General features: G+C 30.7%; 4 protein-coding genes across 4 annotated transcripts; all 4 read left to right on the forward strand.

The window, feature by feature from the left end:
- The first annotated feature begins 897 nt into the window (after window positions 1-897).
- LOC114183620 (protein SULFUR DEFICIENCY-INDUCED 1-like) lies at window positions 898-4,105 on the forward strand. Its single transcript, XM_028070700.2, has 4 exons — window positions 898-1,159; window positions 2,367-2,579; window positions 2,656-2,811; window positions 3,496-4,105. Exons 1-4 carry the CDS (start codon window positions 1,043-1,045, stop codon window positions 3,904-3,906), a joined length of 897 nt encoding a protein of 298 aa, XP_027926501.1. The 5' UTR covers window positions 898-1,042; the 3' UTR covers window positions 3,907-4,105.
- A 10,613-nt stretch (window positions 4,106-14,718) lies between these two features.
- Window positions 14,719-15,581, forward strand: LOC114184383 (uncharacterized). The gene is made up of 2 exons (XM_028071695.1): window positions 14,719-15,042; window positions 15,162-15,581. The coding sequence occupies exons 1-2, from the start codon at window positions 14,719-14,721 to the stop codon at window positions 15,579-15,581; spliced, it is 744 nt and encodes a 247-aa protein (XP_027927496.1).
- Window positions 15,582-17,839: 2,258 nt separating this feature from the next.
- LOC114183657 (protein SULFUR DEFICIENCY-INDUCED 1-like) lies at window positions 17,840-22,224 on the forward strand. Its single transcript, XM_028070746.2, has 4 exons — window positions 17,840-18,128; window positions 19,069-19,281; window positions 20,859-21,014; window positions 21,513-22,224. The coding sequence occupies exons 1-4, from the start codon at window positions 18,006-18,008 to the stop codon at window positions 21,912-21,914; spliced, it is 894 nt and encodes a 297-aa protein (XP_027926547.1). The 5' UTR covers window positions 17,840-18,005; the 3' UTR covers window positions 21,915-22,224.
- A 668-nt stretch (window positions 22,225-22,892) lies between these two features.
- LOC146886113 (uncharacterized) lies at window positions 22,893-25,446 on the forward strand. The gene is made up of 4 exons (XM_085673306.1): window positions 22,893-23,389; window positions 24,375-24,488; window positions 24,579-25,194; window positions 25,282-25,446. Exons 1-4 carry the CDS (start codon window positions 22,893-22,895, stop codon window positions 25,444-25,446), a joined length of 1,392 nt encoding a protein of 463 aa, XP_085529432.1.
- Window positions 25,447-26,098: the final 652 nt, after the last annotated feature.

Genomic DNA, 26,098 nt, shown 5'->3' on the forward strand with positions numbered 1-26,098 from the left:
ATTCTTCTCCTAGTCTCTCCAATATTCCAACGACCCCAACTCATTTGTACATCAAACCAAAATTTGATAAACATACATCAAATTCAGCATAATCCTAGCTTTTTCTTACGTTAATAATAATTTTACTGATTTATATAATTTAAAAGTTAAAACCCCAGATAATTTAAATATATTTTCTCTTTTTTTTTTCTTGAAACGTTTCATTTTTATGAACAAAAGATGTAGGACTTTGACTAAAATATTAAGATTGTTTATAGAGACAAAAAAGAGATTCAAAAGATAAATTATATTATTTAAAGAAATTTAGAACTGGTTTCAAAGATCAACCTCTATTTCTCGTAGACTTTGATTGAAACACATTTTGGAAACAAAATTGTATCGAAGTTCTACAATTCAAATGATGCAATAATTGACCTCAACTATACTATTTCAACACGTACTTTAACAGAAACAAAACCATAAAAAAATAAAAAAACCAAATTCCTATATACATGAGAATTATATATCTGGGTCAATATTTTGTTGGCTCTTGAGACATAAAAACTACATCTTTAGAAGAAAAAAAATAGAACGATAATAAAAATAATGAGCACTTAAAATTTCTGAAAATGAGAAAAGATGATCTTAATTATCTGTTGTAGTGATGAGTGAAGAGCATCGTGGTGGCGAGTGAACGTGGTACGAATTTGGCACTCTATCCCTTACTGAACGCAAAAGGACATGTGAGACAATGTTTATTAATAATGCCACGTGGCGCATGGGTATTAGGTTTGAGAGGTACATGATTAGTTGTTGTGTGTGATCCTATGCAGAAGGAAATGTAGACGCATTCCCATCTAGATTCACTGCTATGTCACAGATTCCTTTGTATATATTATCCTTCTATGTCTTCGCTTTCTCTTTATGAGAATAGACCCTCCCTTCACATTTTCTCTTTCTCTCTCATTCATCCTCATCATCATCATCACCCACAAGGTGCATGTGTACCTAAAAAACAGGACCAGCCATTAAACCCTTTCTTCTGTGATTCTGTGTGAGAAAGATGGAAGGAGTGAGTGTCTGCAACAAAGCTTCAAAAGGAAAGAAAGATGACCTCTACCATGTTATTCATAAGGTGCCTTATGGAGATACCCCTTATGTCAAAGCCAAACATGCTCAGGTATATCTATATGTATATCTATATGTGTATATATACATATAATATATACGCTTACCCTTTTGAATTCTAGTTTTGTTGCTTCTTAGGGTCTGTGATTACCAAGTCAAAATGATTTTTTTGTACACATATGTATCATAAACTGCACCATCTTTGTTCTTCTTGATTGCAACCTTAATTTTATGTTTTGCCTGCAAGAACTTTATGATTAGGAGTGGTTGAAAGTGTATGCTGTTGGGGTTGTGAAATAGAAAAGGGTTTTTTGGTGCTTTACTGAAAAAAGGGTTACTTTTTTATGGAATCATGCTATAACAAGCTGTGCTCTGTTTGTTTCTCAAAAACATGTTCAGAAGTAATGAACTATTCATTTTGTTGACTTTTAGTTGGGGACTTGAGTGATAGTTAACATTTTTTCCAATTTACTTTCTTCTACATGGTAAAGAATTATGAGTCTCCTACATTAAGTCTTTTTTCTTCACAAGTTTTAGATCTGGTGCTTATCTAACTTCTGTAAAATCTTACAGATTCTAGGAATATATTTCCCTTTTTTATTTTTGGAGATATTCGTATGATGTAAAGTTTCATCTTTTTCTTGTGCTGGTCAAACTTTGAAGTTTAGTTCTCAATATAACACTGTGAGCTAGAATCTAATAGTGACCCAGAGAGAAAAGTGTAATTTACTTTCAAGGAGACATTCACATTATCATGCATTAATCCTTGATACATGATTATCCCTTAATAATGAGAATAATATGTCACAAAATGATAATCTTGCATGATAACACAGTTCCAACATACAATTCTATGTTTGTTGGTATTTTTTTTTTCTTGTATGATTATTTTCTTCATTTTTATTCGATACAGAACTTTTAATTTATTTTTGAATTTCTAAGATAATTATAGACATCGACTAAATATAAAACAAATTTGTTGTATGTGAGTGTACTTCACCTTATAAATCAATTTTGTGAGTATAAGGTAAGTTTTAAAATCAACTTCTTAATATCATTTCAGGAGTCAAAGATTATAATTTATCGTAACAAAATTTATTATTTATCGAGTCTATTGTTTCATTTAGTATCAAGTTGGTGTCAAACCATCTATCAATGTTTAGTCTCACATTCGATATGTATATATTACGGCATGAGAGATGTGTTAGAGATCTCAGATATTTTAAATTTAAAATTTGATTTTTTACATGTGAGGTCAGTTGGTTGATAAGGACCCAGAAGCAGCAATAGTGTGGTTTTGGAAGGCAATAAATGCAGGAGATAAAGTGGACAGTGCCCTAAAGGACATGGCTGTTGTGATGAAGCAATTGGATAGATCTGAAGAAGCAATTGAGGCCATCAAATCTTTCAGAGGCCTTTGTTCCAAACACTCACAAGAGTCCCTTGATAATGTTCTTCTTGACCTTTACAAGGTACACACAATGAATCCCTTCAATACAATTTCTATGATATATGGCAAATCTAATGTTTCTTTTTCCTGAAAAACAGAAATGTGGAAAAATAGAGGAGCAAATTGAATTGTTAAAGAGAAAGCTGAGACTAATCTACCAGGGAGAGGCCTTCAATGGAAGAACCACAAGAACAGCTCGCTCTCATGGCAAGAAGTTCCAAGTTTCCATCAAGCAAGAAACTGCAAGATTATTGGTACTTCAATTATTATTTCTTTTATATTTTTTTTTTCAACAGAATATGGCTAACATAATTTAAGTCTTCATACATGATGGTTGACCATTTCTTAGCTCTGCATAGTTAAATTACTTATGCCACCTTTGAATCTGCTGTGAATTCTCGTTGAAAGTATCGTTCCAAAACAACACAAAGCTCTTAAAAATACTTGATTTTTCAACTTTTTCACGGGAAGATGATTAATTGGGATCCTTAACCAAAGAATAAACAATAACAAAAAAAAAAAGTCAACTTATTTTATTCTTTATCAATTGAATTAGGATTTATTTTATCTCATTTAGTAATCACAAGAAACACATCATTGAGTAAAAAATAAGATAATAATTCAATGGTCCATTATTACGTGTCGTTTAGGCAATTAATCAAACCATTAATTAGCCGTAGCAGACTCCAATAGTCAACGCCGAAATTAGTTCGTTAAATACATATTTCCCTTATTAATTTGTTTTAATAGGGGACCTTTTTCTTTACTTTTATGTTGAAAAAAAAATTAACAGGTTTATATACTGTTAATAATAATTTCTTAGAAATCAATTCTGCTGTAGTTTTTTATTAGCTGATTGTGTAAAACTTTTGTTATAAAAATCAGACTTTGTTTTTTACCTTGGAAATAGATTCTAACACATTGAACGATGGGTGCAGGGAAACTTGGGCTGGGCCTACATGCAAAAGGAGAACTACATGATGGCTGAGGTGGTGTTCAAGAAAGCCCAAATGGTGGATGCTGATGCGAACAAGGCTTGCAATTTGGGCCTGTGCCTTATGAGGCAATCTCGATATTCGGAAGCATATTACATCCTTGAAGAGGTTCTAGAAGGAAAAGTTGCAGGGTGTGATGAGATAAAATCAAGGAAAAGGGCGGAGGAATTGCTTGAAGAGTTGAATGCAAATCTGCCACAACCTGAGTTTTTGGGCTCATTGGGCTCGTTGGGCTTTGATGATGAGTTTGTGAAAGGGATTGATGACATGGTAAATGAATGGAACACAAATAGACCAAGAAGGCTTCCAATATTTGAGGAAATCTCTTCCTTTAGAGACCAATTAGCATGTTAATAAGTTGTCATTTTGTTGTGTTGTGTATTATTGTTGATCTTAGGTTTATAGGTTCTTGCAAATACTCACCTCTTTCTCTTGTTGTCTATTTTCCCTCTACCCTTTTTCTTCCTAAAATGGTGAGGCAAAATTGGATAAGCTTTGCTTCTATCTTGTAATTTTAATAATAAAATAAATAAGAAATAATTGGTGTATATAATATTTGGATTGGTTAAGTTGTGATATTTTATTTTGTGAACTATCAATCTCTCTCGAGCAAAAAGGTAATTAATATTTAAGATGTTGACATTCATCAATAAATGTCTTTTAATATGTATATGATAGGAATTATTGGAAATATAACATTGAGTGTGATATTTTTGACTTATAACATATAAATATGTTTAAATCTAATCTTATAAATTTCATCTTATGAAGTTAAATTAAACACAAATTTATCTAATGAGAAGCGCTAAATATCTTATCACATATTTAAGAGATAAACTTACTTAATAATCATGTAATATTAATTATAAAGTAATAGATAAAATTATGTATCAGCCATGATATATTAATGATAAATTATAATTAGGATATGTGTTTTTTTTTATTTGTAGTCATGTATACTATCTTATTTCTGTTTTTGACTAGAAACTCTACGATTCAAATTTAATCTGGTAATTTTCTTATGTAGTTTCTTTTGTGTTCATTCCTATTAAAATTTTCTTTCAATATTTTTATTATTTTCTCTTTATTCATATAATGATAATTGACTTCTACGTTTTATTAAGGATAATAAAAATACTTACAATTTAAAAAAAATATATTTTTACTATTTTTACAATTATTCTTTTATTACATCAAATCTAGTTTCATAAAAAAAAAATCATAAATGATAAATTAAACTTCTTATCACTTTAATCATTTACTACTTTTATAATCAACGCACTTGTGCTCGTATTTATCATTTCGGTTAATATTACTTTACTTAAAAGTTTAGTAAAATATATTTTGAGTTTAACATATGGTTAATTTATTAAATAACAATAATAACAACACAACGTATAAAATAAAATGAAAAATATAATTCTAGAATTAAGCTTTGTTCATTGAAATTAGCTTCTATTATTCTTTCTTATATATGTGTGTAATTACATTTAGTAATGCAGATTTGCTGAATAATGAGTCCAAAAATGAAATGCATGACATTAAATTTAAAATTGAAGTCAACATATTTAATTCATCACAAGTTAATAACATTGACATTCTTTTCAGTATAAACAAATATAATTTTTAATATATATACCTTAGATAAACTATATTAAATATAAAGATTCTAAAAATGATAAAAAGATCTGCTAAATAAAGTTCTAATAATAATAATAATAATTTAATAGGCAAATATAGCAAAATAATAATTGACTTATAATATTCTACATTAGTACGGTATTAGTAACTCATGCAACATTGTAACTAAAAAGATCTCATGCAACATAAATTGTGGGAAAATGAAGACTCGGTGACTTATTATGAATAGTTATGTGAGTTCTTTAAAAACCTTTCAATAAGTTTGGCAGTTTCGGTGAAAATTTTAATGTACCAAACTCTATAAAAGAAGTTTGACAAAGTACAAATAAAACTTTCATCACAAACGTAAATAGATGTCACTTTGTGAGTGAGCTATCCACAGTATCGTTTAAGCATTTAATGAGAATTAAACAATGAGTTATTACGTTCAAAAGTTTCTGGGGGAGGATCTTAGTGTGCTCGTAGGGGCATGCCTCCCAAAATTTTAAATTCTTTTAAGAATATATATCCAAAATTTTTAATTTAAAAAAAAAATTATATAGTATATATTATATTAATGAAATTAAATTAGATAATTTTTTTTATAAAATATAATATTTAATTTTAATAAATAATAAAATTAAATATAACAAAAAACAAAAAAGTTTATTAAATTTTTTTTATGTTCACTTTTATTGTCTTAAGTTTTTCACATACATGTTTTCTTTTGTTTTTTTTTTTTAAAAACAAAAATAATAAGCTAGACACAAATTCATTATTTCTACTTACATTTTTCATCTATTCTCTCTCATATTTTAATATAAAAAAAAGTAACTCTCTTTTATCTTTTGATAGTGAAATATTAGTTTAATAGTTAATATTTTTTTCATGTCATAAGTTTTTTGTATATTTATTTTTTATGAGTATAGAAAGAAATATTGTGTACTATATATTTTTTTTCATAAACATATTTTAGTCCTGACTTTATTATCATATATTTTTCTTTTAATAATTACGTCTTTCAATTTTTGATTAAATTTTGATAAATTACTTTCAGTCTTAAACTTTTTCTTTTAAATTGGTACATTGATAAAAATAAAATAATATATTTTTTAAGTGATAAAAGGGAAGATATCAATGAAGAGAAAAACAAGACAAATTTACTTCTTTATATATTTTCAAGTATCATGATCCAATTATTGACTTAGAGAAACATTTCTTAAGAATTAAAAAGTTATATGTGGGGGTTCCATACTAATTTTTTGAAACTTATACTAGAAAAGTGTTATCAAATATGAGGTTAGAAAGATATGAATTTAGAAAAGCTTAGTAAAGATAGGTTCTATATCAAATATAGCTTCAAAACTATCATTTTTTAGTATATTATTTTGGCTCCTTCAAATTTTTTATCAAGATCCACCACTGAAAGTTCCTATCATAAATTGTAAACGTCTTGATCATCAATTAACAAATTTGAATTCTCTTTGAAGTTATCTGGTGTTTTTTATTTCAAAATGAAAGTTGCTCAAAATGAAGAGAGTAATTATTAGTTGATTCGAACAACATTCAAATTGTTTTATTTTTTTGGTATTTGATAGTATTATGAGATTGTAGTAGATAGACAATGATAATATAAAGGATAGTATGAGTAATTTTGTGCAAAGAGAGAAGCAAAAACAATTATTGAATCAGTGGATAATTTGTCTCTACTATTTCAAAACATATATAACCAATAATAATAACTGACCAACAACAACATAGTTTTTTAAGGAAGTCATGATTAACAATTTCATAACAATTTGTTTAACTCCTAAAACATAAATAATAATAAAATAAAAATAACAATCCTAAACAACTAACATACTTCTTCTTGGTTTAGGAACTACAAGCACCAAGTTTCATTCTCAGGATGTCAAAATTGATTGTTGATAGAGACTTAGTAAATATATTAGCTATTTGCTCTTCAGTCTTACAATAGACAATAGTTACAACATCATTCCTTTGTACTTTTCTCAAGAAAAATAACTTAATATTGAAGTGTTTAGTTTTCCCATAGAATATAGGATTATGGGAAATAGTTGTTACAACTTCATTGTCAACAAAGATCTTAGTGTTTTCCTTCTGCTTAAGATTAAGATCCCTCAATATCTTCCTAAGCCACAAGGCTTGATTGACAACAGTTTCAACAATAAACTTTGCTTCTACAGCAGATTGAGCCATTGTTTCTTATTTCTTTGAACTCCATGAAAAAGCTCTAGAAGATTAAAGCAATATCTTGAGGTGTTTTTCATGTCTTCAGTGCACCTTGTCCACTCAATATCAAAGAACCCTAACAACTTGAAATCCTTGTTTTTCTTGAACTTAATGCCAGAATTGGTTCCACCTTTGATATATCTAAGTACCCTTCTAGCAGCCTTCAAGTATGTTTCACTTGCCCAATGCATGAATCGGGATAAAATTCTTACAATAGTTAAGATGTTTGGTTTATTGTTGTAAGGTACATTAGACAACTATTCAAACTCCTAAAATATGCATCATCTGCTCTTTCAGTTCCATCTTCCTTGTTGAACTTTTCCTTTATATTCATAGGAGTGTTCATAGACTTGCACTCTTCCATATGAAACTTCTTGAGAATTTGCTTGCCATACTTTCTTTGACAAACGAAAACTTCATCTTGGTTTTGTTTAATATACATTCCAAGATAATAAGTCATCAATCCAAGATTACTCATCTCAAACACTTTCATCATTTCCATCTTAAATTCACCAATTGATATTATATTGTTTCCAATCATTAAAAGATCATCAACATAAAGACAAATAATGATAGTCTTAACCTTACAATGTTTGATGTTAAGAGTGGAATCATATAAGCTTTCTATTTACAAAGCCTATATTTAATAAATGGTTGTTTATTTTATTGTACCAAGCTCTTGGAGCTTGTTTCAAATCCATATAGCACCTTCGTTAAAAGATAGACCTTGTCTTCTTCTCCTTTTTTCTCAAATCCTTCGGGGTTGCTCAACATAAATTTCTTCCTACAAGAAACCATTCAAAAAATTTGATTTAACAACCAATTGGTACACTTTCCTGCCCATTTGGGATGTAACAAATAGGAGGAACCTGATTGTATCAAGCCTGACAATTGGTACAAATGCTTTTGAGTAGTCCACTTCAAAAACTTGAGCATAACTTTTACCCACAAGTCTTGCCTTATGCTTATTATTTGAGCTATTTACATTTAGCTGCCATGTATCATTTTTTCGATCATGTGAAACTCCTCCTCCGTTGTTGCCATCCAATTTAGATCATTATTTGGTTCTCCAAAATCTGTAATTTCAAAAAGTGCAATGCTACAAGATTGATAAATACTAGAAAGCAATTTAGCATCTCTGACTGGAATGTCACCCATCGTTATATTTTGCTAATCTTCTTCTCTTTGTTCTTTAGTAGTTGTGATAGTAGAGAGATATGGTTGGTTTAAGGATTGATCTCTTTGCTCCAAGTTCTATTCTTCGTTCTCCACAAAGTGTGCATCTTTACTTATGACAATATTTTCTGCTTGTGGCTGAAAAACTCTATAAGCCTTAGATATTATGGTATAGCCTACAAAGATTCCTTATATTGCCTTATTGTCTAGTTTATCACGCTTAACTTGTGGAATATTAGTGAAACACAAACAATGAAACACTTTTAAGTTTGGAGATGGTTTATATCCATACCAAGCTTCAAGCAATGTCAGATTCTTTGGTGCCTTTGTAGGAAGTCTATTATGAAGAAAGACTGTAATATTTGTCACCTTGGCCAAAAATTGTTTTGGTGGATTTTTCTCATGTAGCATGCATCTTGCCATTTCCATAATGTATTTGTTTCTTCTCTCACTAACTCCATTTTATTAGGCAGTGTAAGGAGCGATGAATTGGTCTTCTATGCCAACATCCTCCCATAATGCATTAAATTCTCCTGACGTGTATTATTTTCCATTGTCTAACCGTAGAGCTTGAATGTTTCAGTCCATTTGACTATCCACCATTTTTTTGAACTTCCAAAACATTCCAACCACTTCTAACTTAAACTTTAAAAATAAAATCCAGCAAAATCTTGTAAATTGATCAATGAACACAATATAGTAAAGGTTGCCTTTGAAATATTGTGTTCTTGGTGGTCCACATAAGTCAATATGGACCAATTGAAGCTTTTGTGTTGCTTTCTAGGCTATTTTTGAGAAAGATTTTTTGTGTTGCTTCAAAATTGACATGCTTGGCAATGAGGAAGAGGAACTCCTAAATTAGGTAAACCTTTCACTATTTTTTTTAAGCAGTCATAACCTTTGATGATGATAGTGATCGAGCCTTTTATGCCATAACTTTATGACATTCTCCATGATAGGAAAAGAAGCATGTTCTTCCTCCAATAGATTAAAGGTGAAGCTCTTTCCTCTCATCTTCATCTTGAATAGTTCTTCACCAAAGGCATTTATTTATCAAACAATATTTGTCTTCCAAATAAACTTTACAGCCTTTCTCCATCAAATTACCAACACTTAACAACTTTTGGTTAATTTCAAGAACATACAAAACATCAGATATAAGTTTTGTTCCACGAAACCTTTAAATTCCAATAATACCATTTCCCTTAACTGACATATGTTGTCCATTGCCAATTCTAACTTTTGAAGTTTGTGTGCCTTTTTTAATTCCTTGAACAACTCCTTGTTATGAGTCATGTTATTAGTGTAACCACTATCAATTAACCAACCTTCAGTTGAACCGTTACTTGAGAAACAAGTAGAAACAAAGAGTACATCCTCTTCCTCTTGATCAACTACTTGAGCATCAACTTCTTGTTGAAATTCTGGTTTGCAAATCATTACATTATGACCAAGTCTGCTAAACTTGTTGCATTTTGCATTAGGCCTTTTCTAGCATTTAAATGAAGGGGGACCACTTTACCACAATGTTGATAAGGTGGGTAACTTTTCTTTTTACATTTTCCTTTGTGGTAATTATTTTTAGTACTTTCGTGTCTTGAAAACTTGTTCTTCTTGTACTTTTATTTTTACTTAATCCAACTTCTTGACCTTTTGCTTGTAGAGCACCTTCAACCATGTGATCTTGCCTCATAAATCTTCTTTATTCTTGGGCTTGTAAATCATGTATGACTTCTGCCAGAGTAGCCTTGGACAGATCCTTTGTTTTCTCCAATGTGGTTATTGATTTTTCATATCTCTCATGAACTATAACCATCATTTTTTAAACTATTATGGAATCAGAAAATTGAGTTCCAAGTAGTCTAACCTTGTTAACAAAGCTTAGTAATTTTTGTAAGTAACCTTTAATCATCTCAAAGTGTTCAATATTTTGCAATTCGAATTCCCTCATCAAATACAGAACTTGTATGCCTCAAATTCTCTCATCCCTTACATACTTTTCCTTAAAGTAATCCCAAATTGACTTTGTTGACTTGTAATTCATGATCCTAGTAAATATGGTTTGAGAAACACCAACAACTAGGTATTATCTTTCCTTTGCCTTCTTTCTTTTCTTCTCTTTGTAGATCTTTATTTGGGCCATGGAGGGATTGTCAAGTAGCAGAAGTATTTCATAAACTTCTTCCATGACTTCCCACAAATCCAAAGCTTTTGGGTAAGACTCCATTTTCATTGCCTAGAGATCATAGTTCTCCCCATCAAATGTAGGACAAGTACCTTAAGAGAAACCTAATGCAGCTTCCATTCCACAAATCCCTCAAGAATATAGCTCAAATACAAAATTGATGGCATTATGAGATTGTCGTAGATAGACAGTGATAATATTAAGTTGAATATATGCAATTTTTGTGCAAAGAAAGAACTAACTACAGTTAAAATCAAAACATATATAACCACTAATAATAATTGGCCACCAACAATGTAGTTTTTTTAAGGAGGTCATGAGTATTTTTGAACTATTTTTCTATATTTTAGGTATTTAGTTTACATACCTATATTTGTGGTTATTTATTATATTAAATAAAGATTTCTCAAAGCTTCACATCATGTATATTATGAACTTTCGTGTTCAATTATTTTATTTTATTTTTTCATTTATCATTTTTACATATTGTTATCATTTGTAGTGTGTTATTTTATTTGAAGGGCATATATTTTGTTGTGTGTACGACATTGGCACTAATATGGAAGTCCAATACAAGGCTTAAGAGTACCCATGACCAGAACAATAGCTAAATTGGCCCAGGAAACTTTGCAAAAGATGGTAGCTAATCTAATATAGAAGCAATTACATGATGGGGCCCAAAATGTGAAGGCCCACATGAGGGGGTGTTACTCACATGTATTGTTTGTTTAGAATGATGATAGAAGGTCCAATTGTTAAAATTTGAATAAAATATCCAGAAGCCTGGTGTTGTTATTTTTTTTTTTTGTAAAAGGGTATAAATAATTTGAAAACAAATGGAATAAACAAAATGTTTGAGATATCATTTGAGGTTAGAAAAATCCTCTACTAGGATTTTTCCTGAACGATTTGATCTTTTCAAGAAATTTCTAATTGTAATAGTGATCCTCGAGACTCATCAAACCTCCTAGTTTGTGGGATCTTCTATGTATTTTTTTTTTCATTTAATTGAAGTTTTATAAGTCAGAAGTTCTATAGGTCAAAATTTATATTTCCCAATTCTACAAATTTCAGGATTCATCATTGATAACATCATCTTCTAAATTTCATATTTGTTCATATATATTTTTGGTAAGTTATGTCCACACCTTAGTCATGTCCAAAATTCATTGAGGTTAAGAACAATCCACATGAGACAAATCGCAAAAACTTCATGGAATGTTTTAAGCACAACTCAGAAATATGTTGTCAATATGGGCAAGTTTCATGCCTTTTTACATGATTTTGCATGACATGACTATTTTTTATTTGTTTGAACTACGTATAGAATAATTGAGCTCACATGTAATTATTATTATTATTATTACAACATAGTAAAAACTTAAAATGAAGGAGCAACACAATGGTTGGTTGAGATTTCAAGGGATAAGTAACACTTGCATGGAATAATGAATGACGTTGGGAACACGTGACAATGAAAGAGATAAGAAACTTTTCAATTTCTTTCTTGGTGATGATCTATATACACACAATAATTTTTTCACCAATAGAGAGAGAAAGAGGGAGGTTGCAAATGATTACTTAACCATGTCTACAATGAATTGTTAGCAAATCATAAGAGAATGCACAATCAAAGACAAATGCTAGTTAAATTCTTGAATTTGATTAACACATGAATTCCAATAAAAGAGATTATTAATATGTTAAAAGCGTAAGTAACACATATGCAGTCAAACTAAATAAAATGTGTTATGACTTTGGGAAGGTTTTGAAATTTCACTTACTACATTTTGCATGCATATGCTGCAAGATATGCATATCACTTCAAACATGTATACTATCTTACCTACATAAAACAAATATTCAAGGTTTATATGAATTGTTTAGGGGGTATATTAACCACCATATACCAGATCAATACTATATCAAAACCTTAAATATGAGAAACTTATAAAAATAAGTCGTGTAAAAAACTCAATTTTCTATTTTGTATTTTGTAATTGTTGTATCAGTAACTAACATTCAGTTACTTTGTTGTTCATATATACCTTTCAGTAATGAGAAAAAAATTCAATTTTCTCTCTGAATTACTTCTCTCTGATAAGTGCATTGTATGTGTTTGCTTGTTGTCTCATCCAATCAATCAAGACCAGTAGTGGTATCCAAAGCTTAGGTTCAAACAAGAGAACCTATGTGGTGTGGTGTGTTTTCTGGAAGAAATCACCAAAGTGTGAAGCTTGTTGCGTGTATTTCAGGCTTCCATGGCTGCTGGAGGGTTGATTTCTAGTAATCTGACTATGTTCAATGGAAAGTGCTATGAAGATTGGTGCATCAAAATGGAGACAATTCTTGGCTTCCAAGATGTGGATGAGATAATGAAGAAATGGTTGTAAGAAGCCTTCAAGTATGCCACAAATGAAGTGAAGAATGTATACAAAAAGAGTAGAAGACTAGACTACAAGGCTAGAATGTTCTAGCATCAATATGTGTCAGCCACTATCTTCCAAAAAATTTCGAAAGCCACAACGTCCATGGATGTGTGGGATATTTTGCAAGAAACATATGGTAATTATGGAAAGGTGAAGAAGTCTAATGTTACATAGTTGGCAAGTATACCAAATCGTACAAGTAATATAGTGGACAAGTCCAGATATTGTTTCCCATAAAGACTAATGTGATTTAAAATAATTGGTTGTTTGGTAATAAAGGAGAAGCATAATGAAACATTTTGGTGTATAAAAATAAAAAATAAATTTAGAAATAAAGAAATAATAGTAATTCATGCAACGAAAACTATGAACTTGATTTAAGAAATTAGATGGTAAAAGCTCCACCATGATTGAGTTTCATGATTCCTTGCGAAGTAAAAACAACAAACAATATTTTTTTACTTTCTTCTCTCACATTCACACCTTTTGTGACAAGCTTCAATTTTATTGCAAACAAGCCTAAACTTAAATAATAAAAACTCTATGTCTAGTAATTTTTATTATTAAGTTCGTATTAATGAACTAAATGCTAATGTTAAGAATGACAAATGACCAAATTTATGTCTAGCATGTTAAATCAATTAGTTGTTCTATCCTACTCAGGTTTTCTAAACTATCTTTTGGATTAGCCGGTACTCCCGCATATGCACCATATCTAGAATATGCAGTTGAAGATCATAATTAGGTTTTCCAAACTATCTTTTGGATCAATAGGTATAGCTGCATGTGCAAAATTTATAGACAATGCAGTTGAAACAAGAATAAAACATAAGAGATGATGGAAAAAAATTATATTGAATGATGAATCCACGGAGAATTAAGAATGCATTACACCCAATCCTCGTGAATAAGAGAGTTAGTCCTAGACATATTAAATACTAGAATAATGATGAAATTGAATGCCTTCAGCCTTTAGAATGCGCTTCTACAATCTAGTTCAGTTAGATCAAGTTTCTTTCTTTACAAGTGTGTGTTTCATCCTCTTTTAGACCATCAATTTAGACTTGATTTTGTGCTTGAATAAATTATAATAGATAATCCTTGATATATATCTTTTAATCTTCGAAGATTCCATATTTTTTATATATTCATCAAATCTTATGATTTGTAGTTGAAGTAATCAACTCGGTGGATAACTGTTTTTTTTTATATATTCTTTTTATATTCAGCAATCTCCATTGATTTTATTGATAATCTTCTTAAATCTCTGAGATTTCCATTTATCTACAAAATATAAACCAAATATTTATCTTTTCCAAATTTATTAAATAACATGGAATATCCATAAAGATAATAAAAAAATAATAATAAAAAATAAAAATATGATAATGTCAATTATTAGTTAACATGCAATCTTTGCAGAGATAGTATGAGTTATTGTGCATGTCCGAACAAGAATCAATTGTAGAATATATTGGTAGACTATAAGTATTGGTTAACTCTATGAGAGCATGTGATGAACCAGTGAAATACAGTAAGGTGGTGGCAAAATTACTTAGAACCTTGACACCTCAATTTGATCATATTGTTGTTGCAATTGAGGAATGTAAGGATCTTAAGAAGATGTTCGTTGAAGAACTACAGAACTCACTAAAGGCCCACGAACAATGGCTAATTGAGAGAAAAAATAATGAGAAAAGCATTGATCAAGCCTTTCAAAACATAGTTGATCATCAAAGGTTTATAGGGCGTGGTGGTAGAAGAGGAAGAGGAAGATCAAGGGGTGGTAGAAGTGGAGGAAGAAATGGAGAATTTGTGAGCAATCAGGTGAGGAGAATGGTAATACTCAGAAAAAAGGTGCTAGTGCTAGGGGAGGTAGACAAACCAATGGCAAAGGCAAGAAGTCCTAAGAAAAAAGAAAGGTATAATGTTATACGTGTGACAAGTTTGATCATTACTCATATGAATGCCGACAAAATGATACAACCAAGACTAACAAGAAAGGTGATAAGGCATATCTAGCACAAGATGAAGGTCATTTTGACTCAGACCGTGTAGTGTTGATGGTCACTACTAGCAAGGGAGATGATGATTTTTGCTGGTATTTGGATACAGGTTGCTTGAATCTCATGACGAGAAATAAGGAGTGGTTGATCAATCTTGATCCAAGCATGAAGAGCAACATAAGGTTTATTGATAATAGCACCATAATTGTAAAGGGAATTGAGAGAGTACAACTCAATTGCAAGAATGGAAAGATGGCATACATGAATGATGTACCATATGTTCCTTCTATGAAGAATAACCTTTTAAACTTGGGGCAACTGCTTGAAAAGAGCTATACTATGTCTATGCAAGAGAATTAGATCGAAGTGTTTGAGATCAAATAACGACTTATGTTCAAGGCATTTATATCCAAGAATAGAACGTTTAAGATAAACTTAAATGCAGTTGTAATTCAATGCTTATCAGCTATTAACTTTACAGAAAAGAATTGGTTGTGGCATTATCCGTATAGACATTTAAACTTTAAAAGTTTAAATCAACTCAATAGTAAGAAAATTGTGAATGGCATGCCTCTGATATAAATTTCCAAGAAGATTTGTGAACGATGCATGGTTGGTAAACAACCAAGATAGAAATTTCAGAAGTCAACACATCAAAGAGCTAAACAACCATTAGGAGTGGTACATTCAGATGTATATGGACCCTTTGATTTTCCATATCTCACAGGCAATAAGTCTTTCCTAACTTTTGTGGATGAATTGACTAGAAGGATTTGGTTGTACTTATTGAAGGAAAAGAAAGAAGCCTTTACATGTTTCCAAAAATTTTGCAATCAAGTGGAAAGACAAACTTAGTGGAGAGTTAAGATACTCAGGACCGATGTTGGTGGTAAGGATAATTTAGAAGAGTTTGGTGAATTTTGTGTTACAAGAGGCATAAAACATGTGGTAATAACCCTTTATACACCACAACACAATGGTTTGGTAGAGAGGAGAAACAAAACTTTGTTGGATATGACCGGGTGTATGCTCAAAGGCAAAGGTCTACCACACAACTTGTGGTGGGGTTCTAGAGAACTGGGTCTTTTTTCCCAAGAAGAAATAATCAAAATGGAGAAGTCCTAGAAGTCTAGTTTGACTCTGACTGGTGTAGAGATAAAGCTAATTGAAGAAGTACATTTGGTTACCTATTTAAGTACATGAGTGCATCGATCTCGTTTCAGGAAGCAAATGATGGTGGCACTCTCTTCTTGTGAAGCATAATACATTGTTTATGCAGAGACAATTTGTCAGTGCTTATGGTTGGGAACTTTGTTGGAAGAATTGAAGCTCGAATATAGGAGACCTCTGCAGCTACTAGTGGATAATAACTCTGCCATTAGTTTCTCAAAGAACCCAATCTTCCATGGCAAAAATAAGCACATAGAGACAAGTATAATTTCCTCAAGGATCAAGTATAGAAAGATTGAAATTAGTGTATTGTCAAACAAAAGAACAGAATGTTGATGTCTTCACCAAGCCTCTAAGACAATGCAAATACGAAAAACTTACAACTTTGTTGGGTTTAAAGTTGATTGATAATATGGATTAAAGGGGTGTGTTTTATAAATCCATATTATCTTCTACTTTCTGTTTTGTAACTGTTGTATCAGTAATTGGCATCTAATTACTTTGTTGTTCATATATATTTTTCAATAATAAAAAAAAACACTCAATTTTCTCTTTAAATTCCTTCTCTGATAAATGTGTTGTATGTGTTTGTGTTGTCTCGTCCAATCTATCAAGAACCACCAAAATATTCAATCAATCCTAAAATGTCAAACTTATAATCATTTAAAGAAGTTTCAATGTCTTCTATTATTATAGGTTTAATGATTTAATCAATAAAATTCATATTTTCCTACTTTTATCCTATGTTATTAACATTTATTATACTGATTTTTAACTCCTAAATAATACTATTCAAGTAAACCATCCCAACAAAATTAATTTACTGCAACTTATATAGGAATTTTTTAATTTTCTATTAAAATTAATGAACAATAAATAATTAACTTAAAATTATCAAATTTTTATAATAATCTTTTTTCTAATTTTTATTATTATAGATATATTTAACATTATTTTTAATAATAATAATAATAAATTTAAAGTAAATAATAATTATTAATATAACCCCTTTAAACAATATCCTTTAATATAATTCTTATGAAAATAATTTCTATTAACAAAACAAAACAGAAATATTTTAGTAAATTCTTTTAAATATTTAAAATTAAAAAAAAAACTTCCATAGAAATTTGACCTCCTGAGTGAGACCGAGTTTGAGCAAGTAAAGTAAAACCAGAAGAAAACAATGATATGAAAGAAAAAAAAAAAGGTTTGTTTGGATTATATTTATCGTGAAAAAAATAGAAAATTACACAAAACAAAGTAGCCTCTTTTTTTATTCTTGGCTTAATCTGTATACGGTTGAAGCGAAGCACGTTGTTTCCAAAGCCGAGATCATACGCTGCCACGTGTCCCTCATACTGGACAACTTCGCTCACAGTCGTTGATTGACTCAACAGCGTGAAAACTCTGACAGAAAATGAAGGTGGACGCGAACCTGACCAGGTTCACAACGTTGTTCTCACCCTTTGTTTGAACCTCAACACAAGTTGCGTTGTCGTTGAAACTCGAAAGCGTGAAATCCTAACTAACGGAAAAGAGGAAAGAAAAGAAGAACACCAAGTTTTGTTGCTGTTTCTTGTTTTACCTGTGTTTTCTCTGTGTCTCGCCACAATGATGGAAGAAACAAGTGCCTCCAACAACAGATCCTCAAAAGGCAAGAAAGAAGACCTTTTCCATGTACTTCACAAGGTTCCTTATGGAGATTCCCCTTATGTCAGAGCAAAACACGCCCAGGTACATCACCTCTTTCTTTGCTTTAATCTCAAATTATTTAGATTCATTCTTTAAGGAAACGTGATTTCGTTCGTCGTTTTCCATGAACACTGAATTATCCTGTTATGGCGTTTTTCGTTTGTGTCTTTGTTTTTTTCAGGGATTGATTAATTGATTGGTTTCTAAATTACACCAGTTGTTTTTGTGTATCTGAGGTTCATATTGAGATCGAGATTCATATTTGTTCCGACGGTTGATTTATTTGATGTGTGATTCATGATTCCCGCTTTCGTTGTTGTTTGGTTCATGAACCGTGTGTGTTTCTAAGCTTAGCATAGAGTTTTTGTTTTTTTTTTTTTTTAAATTCACTGTGAAACTTTGAAATCCTAGCTAGCGTGACACATTAAAATGTAAGAATGTAAAATCTGCCTATAAAAGAAGAAAAAAAAAACAAATCAAATCAAATCAAACTTATCCTCATAAATGGAAAACAAGAGTCTTGCACATGATCTAAATGAAACTAAAATTAGGAAATTAATAACTATAAATCATTAAATTACTTATAATTTGATTTCTTACACAATTAATAAGACAAACCTAGGTAGAACATTAATTCGCCTAAAATTCAGTTTATTATTATTTATTGCAAATTAACAAGACAAACTTTAAATGAGGTGGAACATCAAATCACCTAAAATCAGTTTATTATAGACAAACTTTAAACCAATAAGAAGAAGTAGAACATTAACTAAATCACCTAAAGTTCAATTTATTATTTATCCTGAAATTAACAAGACAAACTTTAAACCAATTAAAAGATGTAAAACTCAGTTTATTATTTATCTTGAAATTAAGAACAAAAACTCAAAATCAAATAACAGGAGGTAGAATATTAAATTGTGTAAAATTCAGTTTATGATTAATCTGGAAATTAATAAATTAAATGATGTGAATTATGAAGCTGGTGGTGAAGGATTTGGAAGGTGCAATTGTGTTATTTTGGAAAGCAATAAATTGTGGGGACAAAGTGGACAGTGCTCTGAAGGACATGGCAGTGGTGATGAAGCAATTGGACAGATCAGAAGAAGCCATTGAAGCAATTTCTTCATTCAGAGGCCTTTGCTCCAAACAATCCCAAGAATCCCTTGATAATGTACTCATTGATCTTTACAAGGTATAATTAATCTCCTTTTTAACCTCTTTTAACTTACTTCAACAAACAAAATATTGATTATTTTTTATACAAACAAAAATTATGACATAAATAAAAGATTTCTTTTTTTAATTTTACTAAATTTTATGTAATTGGTCCCCTCAAATTTTATACATCTATAAAATAAAATTTTAATACTACTTGTTGAAAATCAGTCAATAATCTAAATAGTATTTTGTTGTACCATTTATATAAAATTTGATTATATGGACAATATATATATATATATATATATATATATATATTTAAATTTTATATTTTTGCAATAAATTAAAATTTACTAGTGGGAGATTTTATGTGGCATATCTAGTTTATTTGAAACCAGGTGAGTGATATAGTTGTTGTTTCTTCAAAGTAAAAACACATTTTTTTTCAAGCAAAGTTAAGTTTATTTTTACATAAAATTTATTTAAAACATTATTCAGTAAAAATAAAAAATACAAAAATATGAAGTTTTTAAAACTGTTTACAAAATCAATTATGTGTTTATTTAATAATTACGAGATACAAGTAAGTGTTGTAGGACCACAAAAAATGGTTTAAGAAACTTTTATAAATGAATCCCTGTTTAAGATCCCTATACTCTTAAAACTTTTATAACATTGAATATTATCATGTTTTTTAATGATCCAACTATTCTTTTCATTGTCCAATCATTTCAAAGATGATAAGTGTTCAAGATTTTTTTTAATTTACGAGAACAAAGTAATAATATTTTATTACGTTATTTCGCTGATTAAGACTATGCTTAGTTTGATTTATTTAATGCTCCTGACTTTATAAAATAAATAAGTATAACTATTTTTGTAAATGATCCTCAATCATATTTGTTGATGGTCTTAATTGTGAACATAAGAATATCATTAAATAGGATCAAGTTAGTTAGAATTTAATTATATTTAAGTCCACTAAATATAACCTTTTTCTTTTCTATTTGTGTGAAGTAAAGTAATTTCTCCAAAATTGGAGTCTATGCTATTTGCTTCCCTTCTTCTTCTTTTTTTTTTTTGTTCTTTTCTATTTACCCCCTCCATCTGAAACTGACTTCTCAAATAATTGTAGTTTTAACCTTTAAACAAAATTCAAAGCTATTGATATTCTCAGTTTTTTATTTTTATTTTGGCTCCAATTAAACCCTATCAATATTTGTATTTGCAGAAGAAATGCATTATTGAGAGAGTGATATTATTTTAATAAGTGACATTCATTATTTCTTAATCATGCGAAACAAAATTTTAGTTATTAATCGAATTTTTCAATGGTAAAACCCTTGAAAGTTCCAAACATGAAAGGACTATATTAATTAATTTATTACATTGTTTCATGTTCTTTCTTTCAGTTATACGGTATGATTATCATGAGAGGTTTAAAAAGAGAAGAAAACCTCGCAAATCTCAAATACTTATACTTATCTATATGCATATTTTTTTGGTATAATTTAATTTGTTTTTATTATTTGTCGGTGCTATAAATAAGATTCTTTATTGTTTGGTTTATAATAAGTTTATTATACTTAAAATTTGATTTGTTGGTGATAGAAATGTGGGAAAATAGATGAACAAATAGAATTGCTGAAGAGAAAGTTGAAGTTGATCTACCAAGGTGAGGCCTTCAATGGAAAACCCACCAAGACAGCACGCTCTCATGGCAAAAAGTTCCAAGTCTCTATTAAACAAGAAACTTCAAGATTACTGGTATTTTATCTCAAACAAACCTCTCCTTTTACTTATTAATAAACCTTTTTATTTTCTACCTTGATTTGACTTTTTAAGATTATAGGTTAAATAGATTCTTTTTATTTCAATATTATAATATTTTTTTCAATTTCATCTTAGTATTTTGAATGCTATAAACCTGGTTTCATTTTTAAAAATAAAAATGTTAAAATAATCTTCTTCTTTTTTTAATTTATGGTTGATAACATTAATGCAATATTTCGTAACACTTCTCACTCATGTCATGTGTCAGTCTCGTTGAAAATCAATTTTAACTGATGGTATATCGTTTGTTAATCATGTCATGTGTCATAATTTGATGAAAGATATCATATTATTTTTTTTAAAAGTAAATTAAATTGACAACATTCAAAATGGTAAAAGGAAATTGAAAGAATAAAAGAGTGTATTTGACCTATTAGGTTATTACCATTGTTTTTTGGACAGTTACATATTTTAGCGTTGTTAAATGTACAGGGAAACCTGGGCTGGGCCTACATGCAAAAGACGAACTACATGATGGCGGAAGTGGTGTATCGGAAAGCCCAAATGATTGATCCAGACTGTAACAAGGCCTATAACTTGGGCCTGTGTCTCGTTAAACAAGCCAAATATGAGGAGGCCCAAGTTATTCTTGAAGCTGTGTTAAAAGGAAACCTTCCAGGCTCAGACGATAGCAAATCAAGGAAACGGATCCAAGATTTGCTAAAGGAGTTGAGGTCCATGCTACCTCCTCCACAATTGTCAGATCTTTTGGGCCTGGATGATGAGTTTATTAAAGGCCTTGAACGGTTGGTGAATGAATGGGCCCCAATTAGATCAAAGAGACTTCCAATTTTTGAGGAGATTTCTTCATTTAGAGATCAATTAGCTTGTTAAATTCCTATACTTTGTGTATAGATTTTTGATGGACTGAGAGTGTTACTTTTTTTTTTTAAGAGTGAGGAATTGAATGAGTGAAGATCTTGATGTAAATTAATAATGTGAAGAAAAAAACAATAAGACTATTGTTTTTATGAACTTCAATGAGGGGTTTTCTTCTTGTACCCCCAATTTTTCTTCATGCACCTCAATTTTTGTGTAGAGACCATAATGTCCCTAGAAAAAATAAATAAAAATCATTATATGAATAGTTAAGCAGTAATTATTGCTTACTCACTGCTTACCAACTTTATTTATTTTTCAACAACTTCATCTTTTATAAATATGCTTCCCTAAAACAATTTTTCCCTCACTCGTACTCTCAGTGCACCACCACTTAACGAATGGTTGCTCTTTTTTAATGTTGGAGCTGTTTCTGAAGAATTTTTCTTCTCTTTCGTTCTTCCTATCAAGAATCTTGCCATCTTTCAGTTTTTCCTCCTCCTCCACATTATTCAACTTCATCCAGGTAAGATTCATTCCATTCGAAAAGTTTTGTTAACATTTTCATTTGATTAAAACACGTTTTTTCTTTCTTTAGTATAAGTGTGAAAGAATTTACTAAATGAAAACCGACTTTTGAAAGTTGGAAATTACATATTGTAAAAGCCGTTGGGATATACCGGCTTATGAAACCTATAAAAATCGGTTTGTGAAAGCCGTAACAAGCAATTTTTTGAAAGCGATGAGAAAGAACCGGCTTTTGAAAATTGGTGTTACCAGATTTTGAAAATCGGTGTTACCAGCTTCTGAAAACCGATGTTACCGGCTTCTGAAAATCAATGTTTCCGTTTTTAATTAGTTGTATATGTATTTTGCACTGTCTTAGCTTATGTGTTATTCTTTTTTTAGGCTGTTATAATTGGTTAATTTGGAGATGGAAGAGTTTATTTTAAAGAATTGACTAACTTCCGAGGAGTGAACCATAGCTTAAATATGGAAGATTCTTCAATCTTTATTCTTGAGATCAATGGCGATTACACTGTAAATTTTACTACTCAAGAAGTATTTTCTACACATGATGATTTACTTGAGTGGGTACGAGGTGTTGCTTTTCAACTTGGTTTTGTTATTGTTATTATAAAATCTGATACAGCTAATGGTCAACCTGATAGAAAGACATATGTGTTGCTAGGATGTGAAAGAGGTGGGAAGTATAGAAAATATAAATCTGACATTCAACCTAGTATAACCGAGACAAGGAAATGTGAGTGTCCTTTTAAATTGAGAGGTAAACCAATATCTAGTGGAGATGGTTGGGTATTGAAAGTGATATCTGGGTGTCATAATCATGATCTCTCTAAAACTTTAGTTGGTCATCCCTATGCTGGTAGATTAAAGTCAGATGAACAATCATTGCTTATCGGCGTGACTAAGAGTCAAGTTAAGCCTGCAAACATTTTGCTCACCCTTAAGGAAAATAATGAAATAATGTCACAACAATAAAACAGTTGTATAATGCGAGATATACTTATAAGCGATCTTTAAGAGGGTGCAAAATTGAATTACAACAGTTGATGATGTTATTAGAACGCGATAAATACATTCATTGGAGTAGATGTGTCGAGGATTTTGATGAGGTCAGTGAGCTTTTTTGGACACATCCTAATGCAATTAAATTGTTGGATGCATTTAATATTGTTTTGTTGATGGATAGCACCTATAAAACCAACAGATATAGGTTGCCTCTTCTTGAGATAGTTGGTGTCACATCGATAGGCCTGACTTTCTCTGCTGCCTTTGTGTTTTTATCAAGTGAACGACAGAATAACTTCATTTGGGGTCTCCAAAGGCTAAAAGAATTGTTTATCACATGTGATGGTTTCCCTAAAGTCATTGTAAATGATAGAGACCTTGCTTTAATGAATTCCATAAGCATTGTGTTCCCTGAATCTTATCATCTTCTTTGTCGTTTCCACATTCAGAAGAATGTTAGAGCCAAGTGTAAAATGTTAGTTAATTCTATGGACTCATGGGACGTTGTCTTGGATGCATGGGAAAATGTGATGGATTGTCGAGATATATCTACTTTTGCGGATTACGTCATGCGATTTCACTATGTTTGTAATGTTTGGCCTTTGTTTTTTTGAATATATTAACGACACATGGATAATTCCTTACAAAGAAAGATTTGTGAAGGCATGGACAGACAAAGTAATGCATTTGGGACAAACAACGACAAATAAATTTAAATTTTATTTTATACTTTCTTGTTTAACATGTTATTCTTCTTGATTTCATGTATTTTAGAGTTGAGTCAGCCCACTGGAGTTTAAAGAAAGTTTTGGGAAACAATATGGGTGACTTGTGTTCATGTTGGGATGCAATACACAATGTTATGATGTTGCAACATAACGAAATCAAGGCGTCATTTGAAAGAAGCCTACATGTCAAGACTCATGATTTCAATATTATCAGGTACAAGAAACTAGTGGGTGTTGTATCAAGATTTGCTCTGATACTCATTGCTAATGAGGTTGATCGGGTTAAAAACATTGGATTTGATAGTGAACTTTGTGGTTGTATGTTGAGGTAAACATATGGTTTACCTTATGCATGTGTATTAGCTAGATATGACGCTGGTGTGATACCTCTAGGTGAATTACACATTATGTGGAGTAGATTGAGTTTCTCTGATCTTTTATCAGCTGAATCAATACCAGAGTTTGGCATTCAACAAGAAATTAATCTCTTGATTAATCGATACAAAGAAGTTGACATTACAGGAAAAGTCACAATCAAGCACAAGTTGAGAGAAATTGTTTGTCCGGAACAAACATCAATGATTGCACTGATGCATAAAGTTAAAACTAAGGGTGCCCAAAAGACTCGAGCTTATAGATTTGAAAGATCTACTAAGCGTGACCCCTCATATTTTGACCACGTGGACGCCTTCCATGATAGTCATTTGGGAAAGAAAGATTTTCAATCTAAGGCAAAGGCAAGGGCAGAGGGTACTTATGAATATATGCAACAAAAACGAATACTTATGATAGATCAATTTCATGTCATTTGTCACCCTTATATTCTTGATGTCGTTGATGTCATTGCTAATGGGCATTGTGGATACAAATGCATTGCTGCTTTGTTGGGTATGGGTGAAGACTCTTGGCCACTTATCCGACATGATTTATTTAAAGAATTGAGTCAATACCGTAACGATTATGCGAGATTATTATGTAGTTATGACCGAGTCGAAGAACTAAGGAAGTTCTTGCTAGTAGATTCAACTTCTGGGGTATTTTCTTTTACTTAACTTTGAATTAAAATTGACATGTTATTTTTATTAATAATTTTTATAACATTGACATTTTATTATATTCAGGGTAACATGGACAAATGGATGATTATACCTGACATGGGATATGTTATTGCTAATAAATACAATGTCATATTAGTGTGTTTGTCATTGGTTCAAAATATGACAATACTTCAACTACGTTCTACACCACCCGTTGATATAAGGCAACATCGAATGATCAGTATATGACATGTTAACGGTTCACATTTTGTGCAGGTATGGTCGATAATTTCATGTTTACGCCTCACATTTATTACATTTTCTCTAGCTAATAGTGTAAGATCTGCAGAATTTAATTAATTAAATAAATAAATAATTAATAAATGCGGGGAGGTAGTGTATTTATGACATTAAATTCTAATGAGTATGACGTGGAAAAGTACTAGCTCAATTGGTTGAGAGTACTTTATTGTGTGTGAGGACTTGGGTTCGAGTCCTATGTGTGCCTTGAATATGAATAGGTTAAGAAGACCTTAGTAGAAATAAAAGGGCAAATTGGGGGAAATTGAGGGTTTTGGCAAGCTGAATTGTTTTCCCGAATAGAGAGCACGAGTTTTAGGGTATTGGCAGATTGAGGGAGGTTTTGGGACTGAATTGAGGGATAGGCAAAGAAGGGGGTTGTTGGTGTTTTTTTAGAAGCTTCAAGTAATCCAATACTAAGCCAAAAGATCCAGGTTAGGGGAGTTGAGCCCGAATTTCTGTGTTTATCGTATTGTCCTGCATGATCTTTGATGAAACTATGTTCTGAATTTCGTGTTGCACATGAGGGAATTGGGAGTTATGGGTTTTGGTACTGTTTTATTGAATTTTTGGCCTAAAAGCATGAATATAATGGGGTTAT

The sequence above is a fragment of the Vigna unguiculata genome, chromosome 5, assembly GCF_037176805.1.
Source record: "Vigna unguiculata cultivar grain cowpea cultivar isolate G323 ecotype 2 chromosome 5, ASM3717680v1, whole genome shotgun sequence".
In the NCBI taxonomy this organism is placed as follows: Eukaryota; Viridiplantae; Streptophyta; class Magnoliopsida; order Fabales; family Fabaceae; genus Vigna; species Vigna unguiculata.

Coding starts and splice junctions, on each gene's coding strand:
- LOC114183620 (XM_028070700.2), top strand. CDS start 1,043: ATGGAAGGAGTGAGTGTCTGCAACAAAGCTTCAAAAGGAAAGAAAGAT. Junction 2,580..2,655: donor TTCTTCTTGACCTTTACAAG/GTACACACAATG, acceptor CCTGAAAAACAG/AAATGTGGAAAAATAGAGGA. Junction 2,812..3,495: donor AAGAAACTGCAAGATTATTG/GTACTTCAATTA, acceptor CGATGGGTGCAG/GGAAACTTGGGCTGGGCCTA.
- LOC114184383 (XM_028071695.1), top strand. CDS start 14,719: ATGAGAGCATGTGATGAACCAGTGAAATACAGTAAGGTGGTGGCAAAA. Junction 15,043..15,161: donor GAGAATTTGTGAGCAATCAG/GTGAGGAGAATG, acceptor ACGTGTGACAAG/TTTGATCATTACTCATATGA.
- LOC114183657 (XM_028070746.2), top strand. CDS start 18,006: ATGATGGAAGAAACAAGTGCCTCCAACAACAGATCCTCAAAAGGCAAG. Junction 18,129..19,068: donor TCAGAGCAAAACACGCCCAG/GTACATCACCTC, acceptor TGAATTATGAAG/CTGGTGGTGAAGGATTTGGA. Junction 19,282..20,858: donor TACTCATTGATCTTTACAAG/GTATAATTAATC, acceptor TGTTGGTGATAG/AAATGTGGGAAAATAGATGA.
- LOC146886113 (XM_085673306.1), top strand. CDS start 22,893: ATGGAAGATTCTTCAATCTTTATTCTTGAGATCAATGGCGATTACACT. Junction 23,390..24,374: donor AAGGAAAATAATGAAATAAT/GTCACAACAATA, acceptor CAATATTATCAG/GTACAAGAAACTAGTGGGTG. Junction 25,195..25,281: donor TAGTAGATTCAACTTCTGGG/GTATTTTCTTTT, acceptor TATTATATTCAG/GGTAACATGGACAAATGGAT.